Source organism: Macaca nemestrina, chromosome 1 (assembly GCF_043159975.1).
Source record: "Macaca nemestrina isolate mMacNem1 chromosome 1, mMacNem.hap1, whole genome shotgun sequence".
Classification (NCBI taxonomy): Eukaryota; Metazoa; Chordata; class Mammalia; order Primates; family Cercopithecidae; genus Macaca; species Macaca nemestrina.
In genome coordinates, this window is record NC_092125.1 from 84,366,973 (window position 1) to 84,390,789 (window position 23,817).

Here is a 23,817-nt window from a genome sequence, read left to right on the forward strand (position 1 = left end):
AGTGGGGTCATCAGGATGTAGCAACCTCATTCTGGGACTCCACATCATACTGACTGGGCACTTACCCACAACTGCTCTGCAATCATCCACCCCGAGTGAGTGAGGGCTCTGCCTCTGGAGATCCATTAAAGTGTGCTGGGTCCATGTATTTCATGGAACACACTACGTACATGGTAGTGTAGAGAAACAGCTTTATAACCTAGTCATTTTCAAGAAGAAAAATCAGTGCTAGCCTTTGCATTTGAAAGTGTAGAAAAATTTAAATCTATTTTAACTCAGTAAGGTAATTAATAGTAAAACTAAATAATGGGCCAGAAAGAGTTGTTTTTCAACCACAGCCTTTAAAAAAAAGATATTTGAAACATTTCTTTTTCTCCTACCTGAATGTTGAAATACTGAACTAATGCTTCAGAGAGTAACTATATTAATGAAACATCAACAAGTTACAGATAAACATTTTAATTGATTAAATATATTACTTTCAAGATCTTTCTGAAATCGCACTTGTACTGTACTAATCAACAGCCAAAGGCAATAAAAAAGTTTAAAACCAAAAATATTCTGACATGAACACATGACAGGAACCGCTGCTATGTAAAGTAACATACACTGCTCCCAAGAACAATCATATTTTTAGGAGATAGTTCATCTTAACATGTGCAAGGACAAATTTGTAATCAAAGGCTGGAAGAAATATATATTAGTGCCTGCTTTTTAAAAGTTTATTTTACATTTTAAATACAGTATTTTCTCATAAAAAAAAATCCAGGAAGTGCCTAACTCCATGGTTTCTATACCGTATGTACATGAGAGCTGACAGCCTGACAAATGTTCTGGATGTAACAGTATGAACACCTATGAGCTGGGACTACTTCTGAATCAAAATTAAAAAACACAAATTAAGCACTGCCTAAGAAAAAAATAATCCAGTTTCTGAACAACCAAAAGACAACAGAGTTAGATATGTACAAAACCAGGTATTAAAAAACAGAAAGAAATACAGCACACAAAAAACTCAAACAACCCCTATGTAGTGAACTGTATATATTGCAGCTAGTTAATGAAAACCCTCCTACAAGAAGTGATTTAGGATTTGAAATTTTAAAAATCTAAGTATTTCAGTAACAACATGTAACAACATTAAGTGTATATTGCCATCTTTGTCATTTTCTATCTACACCACTCTCCCTTCTGAAAACAAGAATCACTAGCCAATCACTTATACAAATTTGAGGCAATTAATCCATATTTGTTTTCAGTAAGGAAAACAAAGATGTACCTCTTCCCGCCAATAAAGAAATAATACAAATTAAAGCTATAAAATTTAAGCATGGGCATATGTATTTCTAATTCTCCTTAATAAGTAATTCCAAACTGGAATAACATAGGATTTGTGACTAAGTAGTAACAAATTAAAAGAAAATAGACTGTCTCTGGCAGTGATTTCCATATTAGTGCAATGTTACCTCCCATATGCTGAATTATATTTAAATGATTTTATGTATTTTAATTCAGTAGGTGCCAATTTGAGTTTACAAAATCCCTAATTGTATTCTTTGTGCAGAAAGTTTCTTTCAATTTGAGATACTCTATGAAGCCAAATCAAAACAAAACAAAAAACTTGTATTTTGCTACTAGTAGTATGAATACTAAATAAAGATACAAAGATTCAAAGTTTGTGGAAGTTCCTGAAGAAAAATCTCTGAGGTGTTCTATGTATCTTGATACTTCAATTATCAATTAGTTTTGAACATTCTAGTTTAAGATTATCTCAGAAAATAATTCTCTGTAATATAACTCTGAACTAAACAGCTGCACCTAAAGCAGAAACAATCTGGGTCATTCCAAACAAGATCAAACTGAGGCCATTTCTTTTTCTATTATAATCTGTGAGGTCTTGAGTTTTTAAGTTTTAAAAATGACCTTTAATCAAAGCCAGCTGCACCTGATACAGACTTATTAACTTAAGGATTTCAAATTAGAGGTCACTGTAACTATGGGCTCTCATAAGACACATGGAGCAGGCAGCAAGGGGCTAACCATCAGCTGGGGAAGGTCAACGTTGGGGTGTTTTATTTTGGAGACTTTAACTATTTAACATGTAGCTCATGTAACTTCAGCATCCACTAGTGACTCTGATGGTCAGCACCCAAGGGCTGGATGAGTCTGAGGAATCTCCTTTAACCCCAAAGTATGAATGCTAAAGAGTCTCAAGGAAATTTTGATTCTCAGCAAGAGTTCACAAACCATCAGACCAATATCAATAAGGTAAACCCTGACTCTAATGCTCCACAAAAGTAAAAAGAAATTTCCAAATTAAATGCCATCTTCTGCCCAACCCTAGACTCCAGACTTTGTAACAACATTTTTATCTAGTATAATAGACTCTGTAGTAGACTGATTTTGACCTCCACAAAGAGTAGGAGTTGTCAAACTTGAGGAGATAGACTCCTCTCCCTGGATATTGGTGGCTGCCAGCATACACCTCCTCATGACAGTCCCGTCGGTACACAGGCACAATCTCATCCAGCAGAGGCTTGTTGGCATTCTTTTTGGCTTTCTCTTCACTACTGATGTTTTCTGTAAGAACAGAGACAAGTCAATGAACAGATTCAGGAAAACCACACTTGCATCAAGCAATTAAAATCTATCTTTTTTTTTGGAGACAGAGTCTCACTCTGTCACCCAGCATGGAGCGCAGGGGCGTGATCTCAGCTCACTGCAACCTCGGCCTCCTGGGTTCAAGCGATTCTCCTGCCTCAGCTTCCCAAGTAGCTGGGATTACAGGCGTGCGCAACCACACCCAGATCATTTTTGTATTTTTAGTAGAGATGGGGTTTCATCATGTTGGCCAGGATTGTCTCGACCTCCTGACCCTGTGGATCCACCTCCTCGGCCTCCCAAAGTGCTGGGATTACAGGCGTGAGCCACCACGCCCAGCCTATCCTTTCTTTGAGAAACTGCTCTTGTTGGGAATTCTGTTGAACCATTGAACAAGTTATGTGCATGTGAGCATTTATTAGTTCATTCATTCATTCACTCACTCATTCAAATACCTGAGTATGTGCTATATACCAAACCCTGTTCTGAGCCCTGGGAGCCCAGTGATGAATATCTAGTGGTAGCAGTGGTCAGCATCCTCTCTCTTTCTGTGCTTACTACCATTCCTATTTCTAGGTCCCATTTTCCCCTTTCCATAGCCATTCAATTCCTAATTCATCCCCTGGACTTTCACTCATCTGAGTAACAAGAAAATGTTGCTCTCATCATCCTCTTTCTGAACAATATGATTCCTCCCCATTTTAGAAGGATGGAAGATGATTTGTGAGGACTATTGCTTTTTGTATAACTTAAATAGAAGGAATAAAATGAAAAAACCATAGAAGAGAGACAGGCATTCAGAGATACTCTGAAAATTCAATTATTTTCACTAGGCCAATTTAACCCAGAGATGATCTAAGTGGCAAAAAAAAAAACGAGCTCTGATTATAGGTTTGCCCCCGGTTAATAGTTTTCTGAACTGTAATGCTATGAGGTTCGGAAAAAAAATACCTCTAGAAACCTACAGGAATGAGAAAATTATGAACCAGCTTTGAAGTCTCAGTTTAACATATTTAATACAAACTGGCTCAAAGAAAAGAGGTCAAGGGAGTATTCACTATAGAAGACAAGACTTTCAGGTTTATGGTTTTTTTTTTTTTTAAGAGACTGGGACTACAGGAATGGATTTTCAGGTTTATAACATGGCAGAGTGAATTCTGGCAACACAAATTAACTGAGTGATGCTTGTCAATGGCCCCTATCAGGAAATTAAAACAAGGTAAGTCTGAGAAATTCTCACCGTCTAGAGCAGATTAAGGAGATATGATGACTCACTATAATGTGGCATCCTGGAATGATCCTGGAACATTAGGTAAAAACTAAAAACATCTGAATAAATATGGACTCTAGTTAATTAATGAATCAATGATCAATACTGTTTCATTAGCTGTGATGAGTGCATCCCAGTACAATGTAAGATGCTAACAACAGAGGGAACTTGGTACAGGGTATATGGGTACTCTTTGAACTATCTTTGCAACTTTTCTGTAAATCTAAAACTATTCTAAAATTGAACGTTTATTTTAAAAAAGCAGATGGCACTCTAATAAATGTAGGTCAAAATCAGATTTACTGTACCACAGAAATACCTATAATTAAGCATGCTTCACATGCAAATGAGAAATACAGAACCATCCAAAATGTACACTATTGTTGACATTCAAGAAACAGAGTGGTCCATTGATTCAATACTCAAATTTTGTTCAAAATCTATAAAACTAAAGATTACTGGGATAGATGAAAAGGCATCTTTTATGAGTTTAAGCAAAGGTTTAGGACCTGTAAACAATAAAGTGGAGAATTAAAACAGGAGGATGTGTTACCATCCATGCTTCTTCAAAGAAAGCAAACTCCTCTGTCTACCTTTCAAGATCTAAGGGAGAAAAACCAAACCAAAAAACAAAAAACCCAGACTCTTCTACCATAAGAAATACAAGATACGGTAGGACAGTAGTTTCTAAGGCATATGGACAAATACAGTTTGTGAGCTAATCTTTAAATGGGATAAAGTTACACTCACTTAATGAACAATTCTTAGGAGTGATAAAGCTTCACTGCTGTGAGGCTAAAATGTTTTAGTGCAAATCATTTTATGATTAGGAATGGCACAAGTACAGGTAATGCTATCTTTCATTTGAGGGACACATTAGAGCTAAGATCAAGGATATCAAGGTTCTCATTTCTAGAAATGAACCCCTGCCATTTTCACCAGTGATCTTCCCAACACCAATATAACCCCAAAACTATCAACAGCTGAGGGTTCATAGGCAAGTCAGGAGAAACACATTACCTCAACCAATTTCTGAACAGAGAATTCTTATTCACAAAGCTCTTTCGTTTTTTTTTTGAGATGCAGTCTGGCTCTGTTGCCCAGGCTGGAGTGCAATGGCATGATCTCAGCTCACTGCAACCTCTACCTCCCGAGTTCAAGCGATTCTCCTGCCTCAGCCTCCCAAGTAGCTGGGATTACAGGTGCACGTCACCATGCCCAGCTAATTTTTGTACTTTTAGTAGAGATGGGGTTTCACCATGTTGGCTAGGCTGGTCTTGAACTCCTGACCTCAGGTGATCCACCTGCCTCAGGCTCCCAAAGTGCTGGGATTACAGGTGTGAGCCACCATGCCCGGCCATCTTTTTTTTTTTGAGATGGGGTCAGGCTCTGTGGCCCAGGCTGGAGTGAACTGACTTAATCTCAGCTCACTGCAACCTCTACCTCCTGGGCTCAAGCAATCCTCCCACCTCAGCCACCCAAGTAGCTGGGACTATAGGTGCACACCACCATGCCCAGCTAGTTTTTTGTATTTTTGCTAGAGACAGGGTTTCACCATGTTGTCCAGGCTGGTCTTGAACTCCTGAGCTCAAGCAATCCACCTGCTTTGGCCTCCCAAAGTGCTGAGATTATAGGCAGGGGCCGCCGTGCCTGGCCTCACACAGCTCTTTGTAAGTACAGTAATTTGTACACATACAAAAACTTTCCTTCCCAGACATCTGCAGAGTCTGACTTTAATGAGTCCCTGTGATGCAACAGAAAGGACAGAACAGGTTCTGACATTGCTGAAGATCACGAGAAAACAGTAGTGGCCCCTGGCCAATCTGCTACAGTCCCGCTCTCTAACCGCTTCTTGTTTTTTTTCATCTGTTTTTTTTTTTGTTGTTGTTGTTTAGAGGGAGGGCCTAGCTCTATCGCTCGGGCTGGAATGCAGTGGCGTGATCATATAGCTCACTACAGCCTCGAACTCCTGAGCTCAAGCGATCCTCTTGCCTCAGCCTCCCATGTACCTGGGACTACAGGTACATGCCATCACACCCAGCTAACTAAAAAAAAATTTTTTTTTGGACGGATGGGGTGTCACTCTACAAAACGGTTTGCCCAGGCTGGTCTTAAACTTCTGGCCTCAAGAGATCTTCCTTACTTGGCCTCCCCAAAAGCTGAGATTACAGTTGTGAACCACCATGCCCAGACAGGCTTTTTCTTTTTTTTTTTTTTGAGACGGAGTCTCGTTCTGTCATCTAGGCTGGAGTTCAGTGGTGTGATCTCGGCTCACTGCAACCTCCACCTCCCAGGTTCAAGTGATTTTCCTGCCTCAGCCTCCCGAGTAGCTGGGATTACAGGCACCCGCCACCAAGTTCAGCTAATTTTTATATTTTTAGTAGTGACGGGGCTTCACCATGTTGGCCAGACTGGTCTTGAACTCCTGACCTTGTGATCCGCCCACCTTGGCCTCCCAAAGTGTTGGGATTACAGGCATGAGCCACTGGACCCGGCCCAGGCTTTTTCTTTTTTTTTTTTCTTTTTTTTTTTTTTTTTGAGACGGAGTCTGGCTCTGTGGCCCAGGCTGGAGTGCAGTGGCGCGATCTCGGCTCACTGCAAGCTCCGCCTCCCGGGTTCACGCCATTCTCCTGCCTCAGCCTCCCGAGTAGCTGGGACTACAGGCGCCCACAACCGCGCCCGGCTAATTTTTTTGTATTTTTAGTAGAGACGGGGTTTCACCGTGGTCTCGATCTCCTGACCTTGTGATCCGCCCGCCTCGGCCTCCCAAAGTGCTGGGATTACAGGCGTGAGCCACCGCGCCCGGCCAGGCTTTTTCAATCTTTTATTTTTTCTTTCTGTCTCAGTCAGTATTATTTATGGGCAATGTTTTACCTTGCTTGTGGTACTCAGGAATAAAGACTGATGAAAACAAAATGCCATGTAAGACAAAGCAGCTCATGCTTCCATATTTACCAGCTAGAATCTGGACCTGTGGTATAATGAAGGATTTTAAATCTGCTTCTGGGGTAAGAGTCAATCTGCAAGATGTACTGAAACTTCTGGGATACTCTGATGATTCATGTAGATAATGGTACAGAATTATCTTTGGATTATCTTTTGATTAGCATTAAATTAAATATTAACTATTAAACTGAATATTAAACTTAATTTCAAGAAATGTTATGGCACACCTGCTATGTATGTTTCTGTAGATAGCCCCAGAGGCCCCAGGGTGTTGCATGGTATGGTAACATGATTGGACAACTCTGTATTTCACAAGTTGATAGAACTTTCAGGCTTATTCCATGTACTTCCAACAATATCTTTTTAACTTTATCCCACTGTAATCTGTAAAGCAACAATGCCAACCCTCTTCAAGAACAAGCAGTCTATTTACAAGCCACCTTGTAAATGGTCAGTTATTCCGGAAGAACTGAGACGTGGTGCTTTTCCATTCTCACAGAGCACACATTCCACATCACTTTGAATCAAGTCAACAAATAAGTGCTTATTAAGTGTACATAAACAAACCCTACATTCTAACTTTCCCTGGGTAACAAAAATACATCTTCTCAAAAACCTATTTCTTAGACCAAGATATTTTAGATTGTCCTTTAGACTGTCCTCTAAAACACCCAATTTTGTCTACTTATTCAGACAATAAGTCAATCTGCAAGATGTACTGAAACTTCTGGGATACTCTGATGGTTCATGTAGGTAATGGTACAGAATTATATTTGGATTATCTTTTGATTAGCATTAAATTAAATATTAACTGTTAAATTGAATATTAAACTTAATTTCAAGAAATGTTATAGCACACCTGCTGTATATGTTTCTGTCTACTTATTAGACAGAAACTTATTGTCTACTTATTACTTCTATTTTCAGAGGAAGTAAAAAATTCCACTCTAGCAAAATAGGGATTTCCAAATGGAAAAATAATTGAAATTTTTTTTTAAGTGGAATGTTCTGGTGAGTTTCTGTATTTACATAAAGAATCTTAGAATAATGACCTTAAAAGCTAATATCAACGATATACATTTAAGTAAATGCCAGGGTTGACAGGAATTCTTACTTGCTCCTTGAAAATTTTTCAAAGTGGGCCAGGCGTGGTGGCTCATGCCTGTAATCCCAGAACTTTGGGAGGCCAAGGTGGGTGGAGCACAAGGTCAGGAGTTCGAGACCAGCCTGACCAACACGGTGAAACCTCGTCTCTACTAAAAATACAAAAAATTAGCCAGGCATAGTGGTGTGTGCCTGTAATCTCAGCTACTCAGGAGGCTGAGGCAGGAGAATCGCTTGAACCTAAGAGGCAGAGATTGCAGTGAGCAGAGATCACGCCACCACACTCCAGCCTGGGCGACAGAGTGAGACTCCGTCTCAAAAAAAAAAGAAAAATTTTTTTAAATTTTTAAAAAGTGATCTTGCATATTTGGTTTTTCAACACACAAGGTTAGAAGTAAAACAGTATTCAGAAAGGAGTAAAATAGCGAATTGCCAAATAGATTCTGGCATTCTGAAAAATTCAGGTTCAGGCCCCAATCCCCTACAGGAGCCTGGCCTCACAACCTTTTCAGCCCAAGGTCCCACTAATGAAGAAAGTGTTCCCTAACCATGAAGTGTTAATCAGGAAGCATAAGGCTGGGTGACACCTGAACCATGTACCATTTCTGCCAACATACAACCCAGCAGCTACTGAATATGGACCAAGGTTCTACCTTCTTCCTCCTCGTCGTCATCGCTGGACTCACTGACATGCACGCTGACAGCAGTGTTTGGAGAGTCTGTCCATTCAAAATACACCCCAAACCCAATGTCATAATTGTCTGTAGCAAATTCCCAAAAGAGATATGATCCTTCTTCATGGGTGGGTACTCGAACAGTGACCACTTCTCCTCGGCCCACCGTAATCACGGAATCTGCATCCTGCTGAATCTTCTCTTTGAAGTCTTTGATCTGAGGTCGTGTCCACATGGATGGAGCTGCTATTACTGGAAGAGATTCTAAAGGCAACAGGAATTAAAACGCTAAAGAAAAAGAGCCTTCACCCTGCAGGTAGCCACATTTTCATAGGACTACCTGATCAGTTGTACTCAGGCACCAAGTACAATATGGTCTAGCTTAGATCAAGGAGGAGGAATAAAAAAGCCTCCCTATGGGAGTCTCTCCAGATTACTATGTTTAACAATGTTGCAGGCACTCAGAGGTCATCACACTTCTTCAAGTAACAATGGCAGCCCACAGTCTTAGAAACGAATTTTTTTCAACACTCCCTCTATGGGGATTCAAGAATGACCCTGGGAAGGCCCCAGCTGGAGTGAGGGAAATATTCTAGCAAGGAAGAGAGATTCTGGCTTTAGGAATAAATTACTCTTGTAGATGTGAACAAAGAAAGCTGGACTTTGACTTCAGCCTGTCTGCTGAAAAATTCTTCACCTCCAACTATCCCAAAGTTCTAGGGGCTATTCTAAAGGAGCTCAAAGAAACAAAAACTCAGACAGGATTAGAACCACTAGGGATTAAGAAAAAGGGGTGAAGTCTTGTTACTGAGCAGTATCTATACGTACTTGACTATGCAGTAAGTTTTTCAAAGTTAGTCACAGAGCTTTTGAAATATTTTCTCTCATTTGAAAACGCTAGTATAATCCCCTGATAAGAAAAAAAAGGCACGGGGGCAGTAAACCAAGGGATTTCAAAGCCTTTTCTGAAGCAATTATTACTTGTTCTAAACAGACAAGAAGATCTCTGAAACCAAATTTCTTATGAACCATACCACCATCCGTGACCACTGTCACTGAAATGCTCTCCTCTTCCTCCTTACTTAGTTAATTCTTCTTGCTTCAGATATCTTAGGTCAATGTCCCTTCCTCTGGGAAGCCTCTGGTGGCCTCTCTGACTAGGTCACACTTTCCTGTTTTACATTCTCTCAAAGATAATGTACCTCTCTCTCCATCACCGTACTTACCACAGCTACAATCTACATTCTCTGTGTGTTATTTTGCCTCACCACTGTACTCCTAGCACTCAGGAAACCTTCAACTAATTGCTGAATGAACAAATGAGCTGCCCATGGAAAGTTAGTAGAGCTTTGAAAATGCAGTTATTTTCTAGGCAACATAAGTTAGTCTCAAAAATATATATATTTATATGGTAGCCAGCCTCCAAGATGGTCCCCAGGGATCCTCGCCTCTGGGTCTTCATGCACTTGTGAGGTCACCACCCATAATATATTAGGATTGGTATGTGCGACCAACAGATGATGGTGAGAAGTTCCAAAGTCAAGGCATAAAAGACACTGCCACTTCTGCCCTATTCTCTTTTAGATCATGTGCTCTAGCGGAAGCCAGTAACTGTTTTGAGGACCCTCAAGAAGCCCTATGGAGAAGCTTCATGGGGCCAGTAACTGAGCTTCTGGCCAAAAGCCAGTCATGTGAGGGAACCATTTTGGAAGCAGATCTTCTAGTCTCGGCACCAACACCTTTACTGCAATCTCATGAGGGAGCCTAAGTCAGAGCCATTCAGCTAAACTGCTCCTGAAATCCTGACCCACTGAAGCTGTGCAAGAAAGTAATAAATGTTTATTGTTATTTCAAGCTACTAAATTTAGGTGTAATTTGTTTTTGGTTTTTTTTGAGAGTCTTGCTTTGTCACCCAGGCAGGTGCAATCATACTTCACTGCAGCCTCAAACTCTTAGGCTCAAGTATCTTCCCGCCTCAGCCTCCCAGAGTGCTGGGATTACAGGTATGAATCACTGCGCCCAGCCTGTAATTTGTTATGCAGCAATAGATAATTTTTATATATATATAAAATAAGACAAAACATAACTTTTGTCTTAAAAGTGTCCAAAGACATCTGATTTGCTCTTCTACACTGGTCTATGAGTCACCTGAGCATCAGATTCAGACTAAAAAGAGTAAAAAAAAGGTTCAACTCTCACAAAGATGTAATTGTTCTCAAAAGCTAATTATAACCTGACTTCTTGACTTTTGCCTTTCACAGATTTGGAATTATGACATCCGGACAAACATATGCAAAACCTACCTTTTGGTCCATTCTCCAGGGCTTCTTCTGCAGCTTCTGGTTCCAGTTCTTTTTCGGAGCTGTCAGCGTGTGTTTTGGCCTGTCCATTAACTGACATCACATCACTTGGTACAGTTGCATTTACTTTTGATGATGTAGGCAAGGAAGACCCAGCCACTACTACTTCCTGTTGTTTCTGTAATGCTGCCTACAAATCAAGAGAAAGTGAAGACACACTGACCAGGAAGGCTAGCAAATAGGACACCTGCCCTGGAGTACATCTGATACCATGCTTTTGCCCTACCAAAGTGCTATGCTCAAGAAATTATTAACAATTTTTTATCAGTTTTTATCCTGTCTATAATGAATATTAGTAGTACAATATCAAACTGACAGCTAAAAATAATAAAAAATCAATAATAAAAAATTAATGTAGACAAAAACCTAAAACTAAGGCTCAAATTTCTGTGATCTGAGAATCACTATAAAAACTAACCAGGAAAAATTGAAGTAAGTAAGGCCATTCGAAGTGGCTCACAACTATAATTCCAGCACTTTAGGAGGCCCAGGTGGGTGGATCACTTGAGGTCAGGAGCTCAAGACCAGCCTGACCAACATGGTGAAACCCTGTCTCTACTAAAAATACAAAATTAGCTGGGCATGGCGGTGCATGCCTCTAAGCCCAGCTACTTGGGAGGCTGAGGCAGGAGAATCGCTTGAACCGGGGAGGCGGAGGTTGCAGTGAGCTGAGACTGTGCCATTACATTCCAATCTGGGCAACAAGAGCGAAACTCCGTCTCCAAAAAAAAAAAAAAAAAGAAAGAAATAACCCAAAATAAAACTACTAAAGGCAAAAACTGAACACAGTAACTCGTGCTCTTAAAATTGATGGAAGAAAAAAATCTTGATAAACTTTACACAAAATTTGAATTAGAAAAATTAAACTTGGTAGAAATAGTCACAGAAGAAAATTCACAAAGGCAGAAGCTATAATTGGTAAAATCTGGTATGGGCCCCCAAAGTGATAAAAAAAATCAAATATGGACAACTATTCTAACATAATTGACCCCAAAAAATCAATAAATTAAAACTTCAGGGAAAAATTATGATCACAATGAAACTGAAAATTGTTAATCGTGTTGATCGTGTTGTGAAATGCTGACCTAAGAATTAAACAGGCTTACAGGATGCAATTTGAGGTAAAAATATTTTCTCAATGAAAATCTGTCACTGTTTACATAGTTATGATTGAAACGTGTATTCATAAATACAAAATCAAAATGTCCTCTGAGTCAAAATGGCAGTAAAAACATCTTAAATCCAAAGGACTATTTTGGGACATTCCTCTTCTAAATCAATATGGACAGATACTACTTCAAATATCTTAGTATTACTTAGGTAATTTTGGTGGGGAACTAGAAATTGAATTACAACATACATGTAGAAAAGTGTACAAATGATAAATTACACAGCTTGATCAATCTTCATAAATCAAACACATCCATGTAACTAATACTCAGATCAAGACAGTATCTGCATCCAGAATATTCCCTGGTACCCCTTTCTGGGCACCTGCCCTGAAGGGTAACAACTATTCTGACTTATAACACTATAGATTTGCTTTGCCTATTTTAAAACTTTATAGAAATGGGTTGTATAGTATACGTTCTTTTTTATGTCTGGCTTCACTCAACATTACTTTTATAAGCTACATCTATAGGGTCACAAGTAATCGTATTTCGTTGTTTGCATTACTATTAAGTTATTCCATCATGAAAAGATAAAATCTATCCATTATACTGTTGATGAGCATTTGGGCATGTAAGCAATGTTTTAAACTAAAACACTGTCACAAGCAAGCAAGTAAGCATATGTTCACTGCAGGAAAAAAAATACACACACACACACACACGGAAAAAGTCTTTATGATCCCATGGGGTAGGGATAATGATAAATTTTGGCACATCTCTAAACACATTTCATTGAATGTATCATTTACAAGTCAATTACTTAAATGAAAAGCAATGCCTCTCTTTGCTTTTAATATAGGTTAATAACACGCTTAAGATTTTAAGATATCTTCTTCCAAGGTCTGGATTTTCAGTAATTTCCACATCAGTATTCTAGAGGGGATACTGGCCTTCCAGAAAAAGTACCTAAAATCAAAACAAGTCAGCACACTCAGAGCATTCACTGCATGACAGGAAAGCAAAAGAGCATTTTTGATGATCAATAGGCCCAGCTCAAATGGTCCCTCATCTCCACTAATCCTTTCTTGAAAGGCTCTAGCAGAAAAACAATTTTCTCTGGGATCCCCTGACCATGAGTCTATTGTACTACATGTAATAGATTGTACTGATATATTTACATACTCTTTCCTGTTTTTAGGAAGTTCAAAAAAGCACAGAAAGGTATAAAAGCAATGTAACAAACACCCACAAATGTATCTACACCCCAAAATTAACAAATGTATTCATTTTGCTATTTATATAAAAATTAATATTTTATAGGAGTAAAGTTCCCTTTGTTCCTTCCCCAGTCCCTTTCCTTTTCTCTTCTCAGAAGCAACCAATCAATTTGATAAACTGAGTTTGATCACTCTAATCTCAAATATGGCTTTTTTTTTTTTTTTTTTTGAGATGGAGTTTCACTCTTGTTGCCCAGGCTGGAGTGCAATGGTACAATCTTGGCTCACTGAAACCTCCGCCTCCTAGGTTCAAGTGATTCTCCTGCCTCAGCCTCCTGAGTAGCTGGGATTACAGACATATACCACCATGCCCGGCTAATTTTGTATTTTTAATAGAGACGGGGTTTCTCCATATTGGTCAGGCTGGTCTCGAACTCCCAACCTCAAGTGATCCACCCACTTCAGCCTCCCAAAGGGCTGGGATTACAGGTGTGAGCTACCACACCTGGCCTATGGCTTTTTTTTTTTTTTTTCCAAGACAGGGTCTCGCTTTGTCACCCAGGCTGGAATGTAGTGGTGCCATCACAGTTCACTACAGCCTCAAACTCCTGAGCTCAAGTGATCCTCCCGCCTCAGTCACCCAAGTAACTGGGACTAGAGGCATGCACCGCCATGCCCAGCTGATTTTTTTTTCTTTTTTTAAGAGATGGGGTCTCCCAGTGTTGCCCAGGCTGGTCTGAAACTCCCGGCCTCAAGCAACCATTTTGGCCTTGGCCTCCCCAAGTGCTGGGATTAAAGGCATGAGCCACTATGCCCAGCCTCTATTATGGCTTTCTAGTTTCATTTCAAAGATTTGTGGTTTTGTCCTACTTGACTTTCTTCTCATTAAGTGATAGCAACCTATAAACAGGACAGAGCAAAGTGTATGTGCTATTAAAAATGATCTCACTGCCTATCAAAGCAGGAGGAAAAGTGAAACTAAAGTAGAAACAGGCTTCAGAGGAGAGAGAATAAATCTCTCAAAAATACCACTTATTATCTTGAATAAACTCTGGTTTGGCATCTTTTCCTCCTCTTCAGGATTACAAAAAACTTGCAGTGCTTTTTAACTTCTGATGCTAAAGACTCAGGAGAAAACGCTGTTTAGGTAAGAATACACATTTTCAAGGAATTTAAAGAGTCTGGCAAAAACGACAAAGATTACTTCATGCAATAAGAAATGCTGAGCGGCCGGGGCCAGTGGCTCAAGCCTGTAATCCCAGCACTTTGGGAGGCCGAGACGGGCTGATCACGAGGTCAGGAGATCGAGACTATCCTGGCTAATACGGTGAAACCCCGTCTCTACTAAAAAATACAAAAAAACGGCCGGGCGCGGTGGCTCACGCCTGTAATCCCAGCACTTTGGGAGGCCGAGGCGGGCGGATCACGAGGTCAGGAGATCGAGACCATCCTGGCTAACACGGTGAAACCCCGTCTCTACTAAAAATACAAAAAACTAGCCGGGCGTGGTGGCAGCGCCTGTAGTCCCAGCTACTCGGGAGGCGGAGGCGGAGCTTGCAGTGAGCTGAGATCGCGCCACTGCACTCCAGCCTGGGCGACAGAGCGAGACTCCGTCTCAAAAAAAAAAAAAAAAAAAAAAATACAAAAAAACTAGCCGGGCAAGGTGGCGGGCGCCTGTAGTCCCAGCTACTCGGGAGGCTAAGGCAGGAGATTGGCGTAAACCCGGGAGGCGGAGCTTGCAGTGAGCTGAGATCCGGCCACTGCACTCCAGCCTGGGCGACAGAGCGAGACTCCGTCTCAAAAAAAAAAAAAAAAAAAAAAAAAAGAAATGTTGAGCAACTATAATGTAACACTTTTCTTCCCTCAGATTTTCTGACAGGTGGTAACTGCTTTGTAAGTGAAAATTAAGTAAGTTAAACTAAGCTAGGTTAAGTCTAAGGAGGTATTTTATGCCTGCACAAGATGTAAAAAATGAATGTAAAATTAAGTGTCTTCCACAAGTACAAAAATGGTAACTCTTCTCATTTGACTCCTCTGATAGTCCTGTGAGGTTAACAGGACAAGTGCTTTGATTTTATATCCTATTGTTACGGACTGAAAGAAAGCGCAGAACAATCAGAGCAGTCATAACTTGTCTGAGATCAAACAAGGTAACGTCAAAGCCCGAAGAGAATTCAAATGTTATCAGACTCCCAGTCCCATGTTCTTTCACCTAAAGCAACCTCTCCTAGGTGGAAGCAAAATATTTGGGGGCAGGCAGTTGGAGGAGGAATAGTAATGTGCTGTCATGAGCACTGCCTAACTATGGTGCCTAACACAAAGTCAAATGGACCCAAGCTAGCTCTGCAGAACCATTCCATGGTCTTAGGGCAGGGGAGTCCTCCCACTGGAGGCTGTCCGAGCCTCTGACAGTGCACTGCCTGAAGGACATCTCTGAACTAAGGCTACTTACTCAGGTCCTCATGTTCCAGAACCACCATTAGGGTCTATGCCAGACTCACAGTAAAGACACTCAACCCATACCACTCCCAAATATCCTTATAACAATATAGCATCATCAGTTGCTTTGAAAACACATATTTTCTCTCACAATTGCCTGTGCAATTCTCAAGTCTGCCTAAAAGATCACCCAAAAGTTACTTTACACCTTAGAGGCTAACTAATGCAAAATTCATCTGCGACTGTTAAAAAAGAACTTGGGTTCCAATGAAACTAAAAACTCTCTCTAAGGCTGAAGTCTAGGGTTGTCTATCATACCTGTTGCTGTGCAAGTTGGACTTGATACAACTGCTGCATATACTGCTGATAGTGTTGCTCCTGCAACTGGCGGATGAGAATTTGCTGCTGTTCGTAGTTCCCTGGATACTGTTGGGCTGCATACTGCTGGAACTGCACGGCAGTCTGGGAGTTTAAAGCTGCCATTATCTGCTGCCTAAAAACATTAAAAATATATATACTAGTCTGGCTATAGGAGATTGTTCATGACAAAATAAAATGTCCTTATTACTTACTTTCATAGTTTGTAACTCTTAAAAACAACTAAGCTACTAATGTATACCAATTAGTATGTGTTCTGGGTCCAGAAGAAAGATTTAAGAAAATAAGCCTGGCCTCTAATTTTGTACTTAGGATTTTCCAGGAAAATTTGGGATGGAAGATAAGCATATGATCATCATCATTACCACCATCATAATTACTAACACTTATTGTGCCCTTACTACGTGCCATGCAGGGTTGAAAGTACACATACTAACCCATTTAGTCCTCACAACAACCCTATGACAGAGGGTTCAGTTACTTGCCCAAGACTATACTGCTAGCAGATGCAAATCCAGGACTTCATTTACTTGCCCAAGACTATACTGCTAGCTAATGTAAATCCAGGCAGTTTGGCTCTAGAGCTATACTAATTAACCATGATGCTGTAAGATGATGGATTGTCATCTCTGACATAGATGAGGTATTTAACTGTTGGTTATGGCTTCTCTACCTAAATACATAAAAAACAGTTAAGAGGCTGAAGAATAGCTGGAAGATGTTACAGGTGGCCCTGGTAAGTATAAATAAGGCCAGTGAAAAATTGAGGGTCCACAGCATTTAATTTAAAGCCTGTCTTAATAAAGGAAATACTGAAAATATCTTGGCATGCTTAGTTTAGAGACACTCATATTCTTTTACAGATAAACCACATGCTGTTGCTGCTTTTTTCTTTTTTTTACTTTTTAAATGGTTTTATTTTATGTACAAATAATGAACATATGTTGTACCCACAAATTCTACTTTCCAAAAACAGGAGCTTTTTAAAAGACAACCACATAATAACTTTTCAAAGGTGCTGGGATTCCTCTGCTTCTAGATCATTGCTGGGCTAGAAAAATAAAGTTTGTTCTACCAGGAATCACAAGTTAGAACTGAATATTCTCCAAAGTGGAAATTCTATAGTGTAGTGTCACCCCAGGCAAAGATTATTCAGTTCTCATCCCCAACATCCACAACTACCTATCAGAAGGGTTAAACCAGGTCAAAACAGTCCAGCATAATTTAGGCTGCATCAAACAATGTCATTATGCTCTTCTAAGATGCAAATAAACCAAAACAGGAAATAATAAAATTAAAATAATATCTGACACTGCCATACAAACTGTTAGTTTCTTTTTGTATCCCTCCCTTCTATAACATTAATAAAGGAAATATTTTACTGCAAAGAATATTTTATTTTATACATCACTAGCCATGAATTTTTGCCATTAGTTACTATACAAATGCTGCCTAGTGCCATTATCCAAATGGCATAACCATTTTACATCCACAATTCACTTCTATAGTTACAAGGAGAATTTTCATGATTTACTTAAGTACATCTATCAGTGAAGATTTAACACTGAGATGCAATCTAACATCCGTAATATCTGATGTTAAGTAGATGGCAATGCAGGAAAGATGTATTTTAATCGCTTTTCATTTAAGTGACCTTATGTAAAAAATAAAATAATTTAGCAGTTCCAAGTATCCAAAGGGCATTTTCAAATGTACACAAAAGAAATGGTTACAGAGATTTTTAAGGAGCATCTTTCCATGTCCACATCCTCTTGTAACTGCTGTACCATTTTCTCTTCCAACTGCTTCCCTTTGCCTGCAAGAAGGGCTCAGATAAGATGGATGTTTTGCTTGACTTCTTTAATATCCTGAACTTTCTGTAGCTCTTTATTTTTCTTCAATCTGTTCATTATAAATTTAGCTTGGCGTTTCTGTTTGATCTCTTCAACTCTCTTCATTGCATCAATAGTCTTATTCCATAGCTCTTGCTGGTATTTGATAGGTTCATTTCTACGTTTTCCAAATTCAAATGAATTATCCACTGTAAGCTCTTTGCCAGCTGCTTTCCGGAATGCTTTGGTCCACCTAACTTTGCAAGGATTTCGCTTCTTTTTAAAGTTTTTATGACATTTAGATTTGCAAAATCTGAACACCTTGCAATCGTTGCGGACGAACATCATGCCGTGTCCAGGGTAGATGGGCCCCGAACAGAAATAACACTTCTCAATATGCTTGTTGAACCTGCGTGGGACCCCACCAAACAAATGCCAAGCTTGAGAGGAAGTCCTTTTTTTTTTTTCTTGAGACGGAGTTTCACTCTGTCACCCATGCTGGAGTGCAGTGGTGTGATCTCAGCTCACTGCAACCTCCACCCCCCCGGTTCAAGCGATTCTCCTGCCTCAGCCTCCCAAGTAGCTGGGATTACAGGCACCTGCCACCATGCCTGGCTAATCTATATTTTTAGCAGAGATGGTTTCACCATGTTGGCCAGGCTGGTTTCAAACCCCTGACCTCAAGTGATCTGCCCACCTCGGCCTCCCAAAGTGCTGGGATTACAGGCATGAGCCACCACGGCCAGCAACCACTTATGTGACCAACTTAACAGAGACCTCACAGCCATCTATTAATAGATAACAAAGCAAAGCCTCACAAACTCCTGCACACAGCACAACACTGGATCCACCTAGGACAACCTCCCCGCAAAAAGAACTGCATTCATAGTCTTTCTCCAAAGTTGAATGAGGCCCTGGGTGAGTTTGAGGCTAGCACTAAATCTTTTTCTGAGGAACTACCCAGAAATAATGAGAAGAAATCAATGGACTCTCAACTTCTCTGGTTTAACCTATAAGCCATGCCACCCCTACAACCTCAGACTTACTTCCCACAGTGCTCTATGGGTGTTAAATCACTGCCTCTTTGTACCCACAGTTCCCTCTTGAAGAACCGTCAGTCCCTGTGTCTCAAAGCCCTTACTGAGTAAGCAATAGTTGCAGCCACCAAATCTTGTACTAAGGACCATAAATGGATATCTGACATAGACTGGGCCAAGAAGATTCTCTGTCCTGAGAAGTTGCAACTGGGTCTCACAGATTCCAGCCAGTCTCTGTCAGATGCATGGAAACATGGACCAAATAAATTCTGGGATAGACTTGCATATGCCAAAGCAGACAGTGACATCTTGCAGAGAGCAAGAATGAAGCAGAGACATAAGCTGAGAGAAGCAGAGACAAGAAACAGCACAACCAAGCAACCTCAGTTCCTGCTTCCAATCTCTAGGTTCTGCAAGTGAACCCCAAAACCTTCTAACACATTCCTTTTTTCTTTTTTTTTGAGACGTAGTTTTGCTCTTGTTGCCCAGGCTGGAGTACAATGGCACGATCTTGGCTCACTGCAACCTCCGCCTCCTGGGTTCAAGCGATTCTCCTGCCTCAGCCTCCCGAGTAGCTGGGATTACAGGCATGTGCCACCGTGCCTGGCTAATTTTTTGTATTTTTTGTATTTTTAATGGAGACAGGGTTTCACCGTGTTAGCCAGGATGGTCTCCATCTCCCAACTTCAGGTGATCTGCCCGCCTCCGCCTCCCAAAGTGCTAGGATTACAGGCGTGAGCCACCACGCCCAGCCTGCTCATTTCTTATTTTTATTCTTTTTTTTTTTTTCCATTTCTTATTTTAAAACATAAGCCATATAATAAGCTTACTTTTGCTGCTCCAACCGAAGCCTCTCTTCTTCTATCCGTCTCCTTTCTTCTTCCTCCCGTCGAAGCCTTTCCTCTTCTTCTCTCCTACGTTTCTCTTCCTCCTGTTGCAGACGTTCTCTTTCTTCCTCTTCACGCCGCCTTCGCTCCTCTTCCTCCTTCCTACAAAGCAAAAGATAGAGAATGAACACTATACATTGAATCCTTTTTAAATATAAAACTTTAGTTCCCAGTGAAAACTGACATGACCTTTTTAGAGAACAATGTGGATATATATATCAAAATTTAAAATACACACACTTTACTAGCAGAAACTTATAGGGAATCAATCTCACAATATACAAATCACATCAAGAATAATTCCTGCTGCACAGCAACAGAAATGTGTCCAACATAAGACACTACTTAAATCATTATAATATTCCCATACCCTGAAGGATCCCCTCTAATACAGGCTCACAGCACTAAAAGCTTTTCCTTCATAATACCTGCTGTCATTGTAATTAAATTTGTGTGATACATTTAGCAATAGATCTGCCTTACCCATTAAAGTAGATGCTTCATAGGGAAAGAGACTGCCTATCTCACACCACTACATCCTCAGGGCTTAGCACAGTGCTAGAAAAAACAAGCACTCGACAAATGTGTATAGAAGTAAAAAATCCACCCTGAAACACCGCAGAGCCAAAGGATAGAAATACATGCCTAATATGTAAAGACATTTAATACATTTGCTTAATGAAAAAAAAAAAAAGGTGAATACAAAGGAAAAGATCTGGAAGGATATACCCTAAATTTATCAGTTATTATCTACACAAAGGAGAGTGGAATAAAAAAAAATGTGGGAAAAAGATTTTTTTCAGTTTGTGTTTCACATACTGCCATAAATGAAAATCTTTATATTGAATATATTTGTGTATTATTTCTGAAATTAAAATTTTTTTAAGCTTTTAATTTAAAAAAGAATGGCTAACCTCTCAGTGCGGCCCTTGCCCAGCTTTCACCCATCCCACAAGACCCTTCCAAAAAGAACAGATCCTATTGTGCTAGGAAGGGACATCTTCAGGGTCTGAGACTGGTATGGTGTCCAGGGAGGCTGCAGACAGGATGAAAGGGAAGATTTCTAAGGAGTATCAGATAAAACACCATTTCTTGTTTCTACCACGAGAATTGTCTGGGCTACCTCACCTTTCTCCCCTCTAACTCCTATAAGTGATTAACAACTACCTGAGCCACAGCCAAGGCTCAAAATAAAACAATAACATGACCTACTTTTTTTTTTTTCTGAGACAGGGTCTTACTCTGTCACCCAGACTGGAGTGCACAGGCACGTTCCTGGCTCACTGCAACCTCTGCCTCCCAGGCTCAAACGATCCTCCCACCTTAGCCTCCTGAGTAGCTGGAACTATAGGAACCTGCAACCACACTCGGCTAATTTTTATGTTTTTTTTGTAGAGATGGGGTTTCGCCATGTGGCCCAGGCTGGTCCTGAACTCTTGGACTCAAGTGATCTGCCCGCATTGGCCTCCCAAAGTGCTGAGATTACAGATGTGAGCCACCACAGGCGTGAGCCACTGCACCCAGCCATGACCTACTTTTAATGTGTCACAACTGGTACAGGGCAAGAAGGTTCACAAGCCAGAGCTTAAGCTTCAGGACAGGTGAAATCTACTCTTCAACACTTTAAAATAATTCTATATGGACTTTATCCCATGACAAAAGTATATTTTTAAAAAGAAAATGCAGCTCTATATGTTGAGTAGTAACTTTTGACAATGCTTAAGAGAAATATGCATATATATCATTAAAATAAGAACTTAAAAAGCAATAGATACTTATTCTACAGACATCATAGCGATACCTGATTGATCCAACATCACTACACAAAGGACTATAGGACATAAATCAATTTTCCAGTTAAAGAAATCTCATTCTATTCTCCTAAGAACCAAAACCTTTCTTTTAGATTAAAAAAAAACTTTCTTTGGATAAATATCTTCTGAAAATGTAATTAAGCCATTTCCTATTATCTTAAACAGGAATAAATCATAACTAATGTTCCATCTCTTGATGACTCAGGGGTTACAGCTATAAACATAAAAACTGTACATCATACTATTGTAATGGAGTTTACCTTCATATTATATGACCCCTGAATGCCATGCTTTTATAATTCTCATGTCTATTTTTCATGCTTTCTATTATGTCCCTCATTATCAAGCTATTTTCTCTTCTAATCTGTTATTTTTAATCCAGGTTAAGGCAGGAAACCAGAGAATCAATTGTTTTTAAAGAATAACATCTGTTGGGCAACATGGCTCACGCCTGTAATCCCAGCACTTTGGGAGGCTGAGGCAGTGGATCACCTGAGGTCAGGAGTTTGAGACCAGCCTGGCCAACATAGTGAAACCTCATCTCTACTAAAAACACAAAAATTAGCTGGGTTGGTGGCAGGCACCTGTAATCCCAGCTACTCGAGAGGCTGAGGCAGGAGAACTGCTTGAACCCAGGAGGCAGAGGATCATTTCACTGCACTCCAGCCTGAGCAACAGCAACGGAGCAAGACTCCGTCTAAAAAAAAAAAGTGTAACATAACCTGAAGAAAAATTGGTTTTGTAGCATCATTTTCATCACTTAAAATTTTAGGTAGTCAAAACTGTTGAAAATATAGCTACTAGATAAATAAGGTGTAACTATAATTCTAATTCACAACTACAACGGGGAATCCCATAAACATAAACAGCACATTTAGTAGCTCCTCCTCCAAAACGTGAAAATAATCAATAAGCCAGCTGGACGCCAAAGCCAACATGAATGTCTATATAAGGTAGCATAGTTGCAAACAATGAAATGGAGCATGAGTATTCTAGAAGCTCAAGGGAGACTGCAGCAAAGGGTATGTAAGACCAGAGGATAGGGAGGAGGGAGTGGTTGAGTTTATGGTGGGGCTTATTCAGAAACTTACTGTAATAAAACAAAAGGAAGGCCATGATGGATGGGAGGTTTCTTTTAAGGCACAGCCAGTAGGAAGCAGTTCTCCCTCCCCACAAAACTCATAATATAAATACCTGCTCACATCAGGAAGTTTGAACAATTGCCACAAGAAATGGGGATCCAAGGAAAGCAAAACACCTGATCTAGAACTAGAACAGACACTCCATAAAACAAAAGCATCAGTACACTGGGCTGTGCAGCAGTAAAGTATTCCATGCCCTCAAACTTCACCTTTTTTTTTCTTGCTCTTCCTTCTCTATTTTGTGGGACGCAACGTACGTTGAAAAGAGATGGCAACACCTATTTAAGAGCTTGACAAACTCCACCATGGCATCCTCTTTAGACATGTTTCCCAAGGCTGCCCATTCTCTCCTGTAAGGAATAACAAGAAAAGTTACCTCCCCTTCTTAGTAGAAAGAGAACTTTTAAATTTAAACTAAATATGAATAATTCTCAATTGTAACTAAAATGAAGAATGATTCTACTGTAAGCAAAAGGCTCAAAACTTCAAGTTTTAACAAGTATGTATTGATTTACTAGATATGCCACATACAATCCAAACAACTGCATTGCTGATGATTCCCATACAGCAAAAGGGTATCAATTTTTTTTTTTGAGACAGGATCTCACTTTGTTGCCCAGACTGGAATGCAATGGCGTGATCTTGGCTCACCAAAACCTCTGCCTCCCAGGCTCAAGCGATTCTCCTGCTTCAGTCTCCCAAGTAGCTGGAATTACAGGCGTGCACTACTACCGCTGGCTAATTTTTTTATTTTTAGTAGAGATGAGGTTTTATGTTGGCCAGGCTGGTCTTGAACTCCTGACCTCAAATGGTCCACCCACCTTGGACTCCCAAAGTGCCGGGATTACAGGCGTGAACTGCTGCACCCGGCCTACTTTTCTTATATAATATTTGAACCTTAATTAAACAAAAATACTCAATGTATTTTTTTTGTCACAATTTTTTTATGCCTCAATAACGCAATCAATTACTATGTATTTTAAACGGCTACTTTTAATATTATT

General features: G+C 40.0%; 1 protein-coding gene and 2 pseudogenes across 1 annotated transcript in view; all 3 read right to left on the reverse strand.

Moving 5' to 3' along the window:
* Positions 1-708: 708 nt before the first annotated feature.
* On the reverse strand, positions 709-2,366 carry LOC112426120 (uncharacterized; annotated as a pseudogene).
* Positions 709-23,817, reverse strand: part of LOC105478581 (acyl-CoA binding domain containing 3) — a 46,434-nt gene continuing 23,325 nt past the window's right edge. Inside the window, exons 3-8 of the mRNA XM_011736041.2 lie at positions 23,023-23,163; positions 19,801-19,959; positions 16,042-16,216; positions 10,899-11,085; positions 8,575-8,859; positions 709-2,580 (exon numbers count right to left, since the gene is read on the reverse strand). Of these exons, the coding sequence (XP_011734343.1) occupies positions 2,369-2,580; positions 8,575-8,859; positions 10,899-11,085; positions 16,042-16,216; positions 19,801-19,959; positions 23,023-23,163 (1,159 nt within the window). The 3' untranslated portion in view covers positions 709-2,368. The remainder of the gene's footprint in view (positions 2,581-8,574; positions 8,860-10,898; positions 11,086-16,041; positions 16,217-19,800; positions 19,960-23,022; positions 23,164-23,817) is intronic.
* On the reverse strand, positions 16,230-18,384 carry LOC112426127 (probable ribosome biogenesis protein RLP24 pseudogene; annotated as a pseudogene).